A 2,273-nucleotide genomic window follows, 5' to 3' on the forward strand; every position below is an offset into this window, starting at 1 on the left:
CTCACTCCCTCTCCTCTCCCTCTTTCCCTTTCTCTCTCTCCCCTCTTCTCCTACCCTTTCCCTCCTCCTCTCTCTCTCTCCCTTTCTCCCTCTCCGTCTCCCTTCCCCGCCTCCTCTTTTCTCTCTCTCTCTTTCCCTCTTCCTCTCCCTTTCCCTTCCCCCCCTCTCCTTCTCTCTCCCTCTTTGTCTCCCTCTCTCCCTCTCTCTCTTTCTTTCTCTCCCTCCTACCCCCCTCCCCCACGTGCATTTTTCCTGTTATTGTGAGCTGATGCAGTGTGTGAGACAACTCATTGGGCCACTGAAGGAGAGGGCATTCTTCCCCCATAGGCATCACCTACAAGATGATGTTCGAGAAGACCTGTACCAGGCAGCAAACCAGTGGGTGGCAGCAGTTGGCAAAGACAGGCCCTTCATGGGGGGAAAGGAGCCCAATCTTGCTGACTTGGTAAGAAATTGGAGGTGTCCCAGGGAGGGGTAGGAGGCATCTCTGGGCTAGGATCCCCTCTCCATCTTTCACAATGTTAGATCTGGAGTCTGAGAAACTGGGTTCAAAGCTTGGTTTTGCTATTTCTGTCTGAGGTTATCCAGGTGTGACAATTCTTGTAGCATCTTAGAGTCTCATGTTCCTCCTCTGTAAAATGAGGAGGTTGCTCTATAAGGGTCCTTCCACCTCTAAGCCCATGGTCTGTGATTTACTAGTGCCATGGCCTGGGGCAAATCATTCAGTTTTCTGGAGCCTTAGTTTCCTCATCTATAAAGTGGAGATCATTTTCCATAGGACTGTTGAGGAAAGTGATTTTTAAATCTTAAAGCCCTTGAAAAATGTGCCTTGTTAAGCCTCTGGAAATGAGTGGGAAAAGTCCCAGTTACCATGCCATGCTTGTCAGTCCCTTTAGGGCTAATGCCCCAGTGCCTTCTAGGGGACCCCTGCCTTTACATCCTGAGTTGTTCCTCTAGTTTCCCTGAAGCCTGGCCCACTCCCAGCTTCTTTTTCCTTCCAGGGCTGGTATCAGGGCCAAAAGATGAGACTCCTAAGTCACCTGTCCCCTAAAGCTGGAATTTTTAAAAACTCTCTGTCTCTTGAGGCAGTTTGTTGGATCCAAGATGCCTCTAACAACTTCTCTTCTCCAACTGCCAGGCAGTGTATGGTGTGCTGCGTGTGATGGAGGGACTGGAGGCCTTTGAGGACATGATGTGCCACACCCGAATCGGGCCCTGGTACCTTCGGGTGGAGAAAGCGATTGCCGAGGCCCAAGGAAACTACTGATTGTCCCTTGTGCTTCTCTCCCACAGGGGGCCTGAGGATAAGGGACCTGTGAATTCTAGAGCCATAGGACTGGCCATAAGCAGGAAGGTGCTGCGAGGCCTACTGGTCCACTCTGGCTCTCCCTCATCTAGCTCCCTGAAATCTATTGCTGAGCCAGCCTATTTTTGATCCTGGGTGAGCTGTTAGAGCCCCAGAGTAGGGAGCTGAGGAATGAGCAGAGTCCTTTTTACGACTGCCCCTGATCCCAGGAAGGTTGAGTTCTCCACCCAGAGCTCTTGGACTGTCACTATTTATTTCTGGTCTTCCTTAAGGGCTTCACAGACCTTTGCCAGCCTGCCCTGGTGGCTTTCTCTGGACTCTGAATGTCTAGGTGAAGGGCCTTGAAACACTGAGGGAGGGGCATAGGATAGTCCTAGTATATTTTCTGAGAAATTGCAGGGTCCCTGCACTGGGGGGGCCAAATGGTTCCTTATGGCCCGCGTGTCCTTGCTTTCAATTGCAGGGGTCTTGGAGGAAGGCCTCTTCAGCTGTGAGTCATGTTTGCAATAAAGAAATGGTTTGCTGCTTCAAGACTGTAATCTGGATTTTTGATGGAATTATAAAATATGATCGGCAGAGAAGTCTCTTACTAAGCTGAGCCCAGAACAAGGGTTCTTGGCTTTTTGTGTGGCAGGGACCCCTTTGGCAGGCTGATGAAGCCTATGGATCTGTTCTCAAAGTAGTGGTAAGTTTGTCAATAAAGACATAATATTATAAAGGAAACCAATTAAATCAAAATAATTATCAAAAAAAGGTTTGAGAGCCTCTGGCCTAGAGGAACCTAGAAAATAAGGGGAACAATTGGACAGCCTTCTAATTCTCTTACCAGGTGAGGTAGACTCTTTTTCCTCTACCTATCTACCTTTAGGGATGGGATAACATTTTCCCTCTTATGAGAGTCCATCTATATGACTGTGCTGGATGAGGATTTTGGCCATCATTACCATGTTCATACCTCTTTAACACT

The 2,273-nt window shown here is 48.8% G+C and overlaps 1 protein-coding gene across 1 annotated transcript in view; it reads left to right on the top strand.

The window, feature by feature from the left end:
- Positions 1-1,837, top strand: part of PTGES2 (prostaglandin E synthase 2) — a 12,223-nt gene extending 10,386 nt beyond the window's left edge. Inside the window, exons 2-3 of the mRNA XM_044659696.1 lie at positions 328-445; positions 1,139-1,837. Coding sequence (XP_044515631.1) covers positions 328-445; positions 1,139-1,267 — 247 coding nt within the window. The 3' untranslated portion in view covers positions 1,268-1,837. The remainder of the gene's footprint in view (positions 1-327; positions 446-1,138) is intronic.
- The last annotated feature ends 436 nt before the right edge of the window (positions 1,838-2,273 follow it).

Source organism: Gracilinanus agilis, chromosome 2 (assembly GCF_016433145.1).
Source record: "Gracilinanus agilis isolate LMUSP501 chromosome 2, AgileGrace, whole genome shotgun sequence".
Taxonomy (NCBI): domain Eukaryota; kingdom Metazoa; phylum Chordata; class Mammalia; order Didelphimorphia; family Didelphidae; genus Gracilinanus; species Gracilinanus agilis.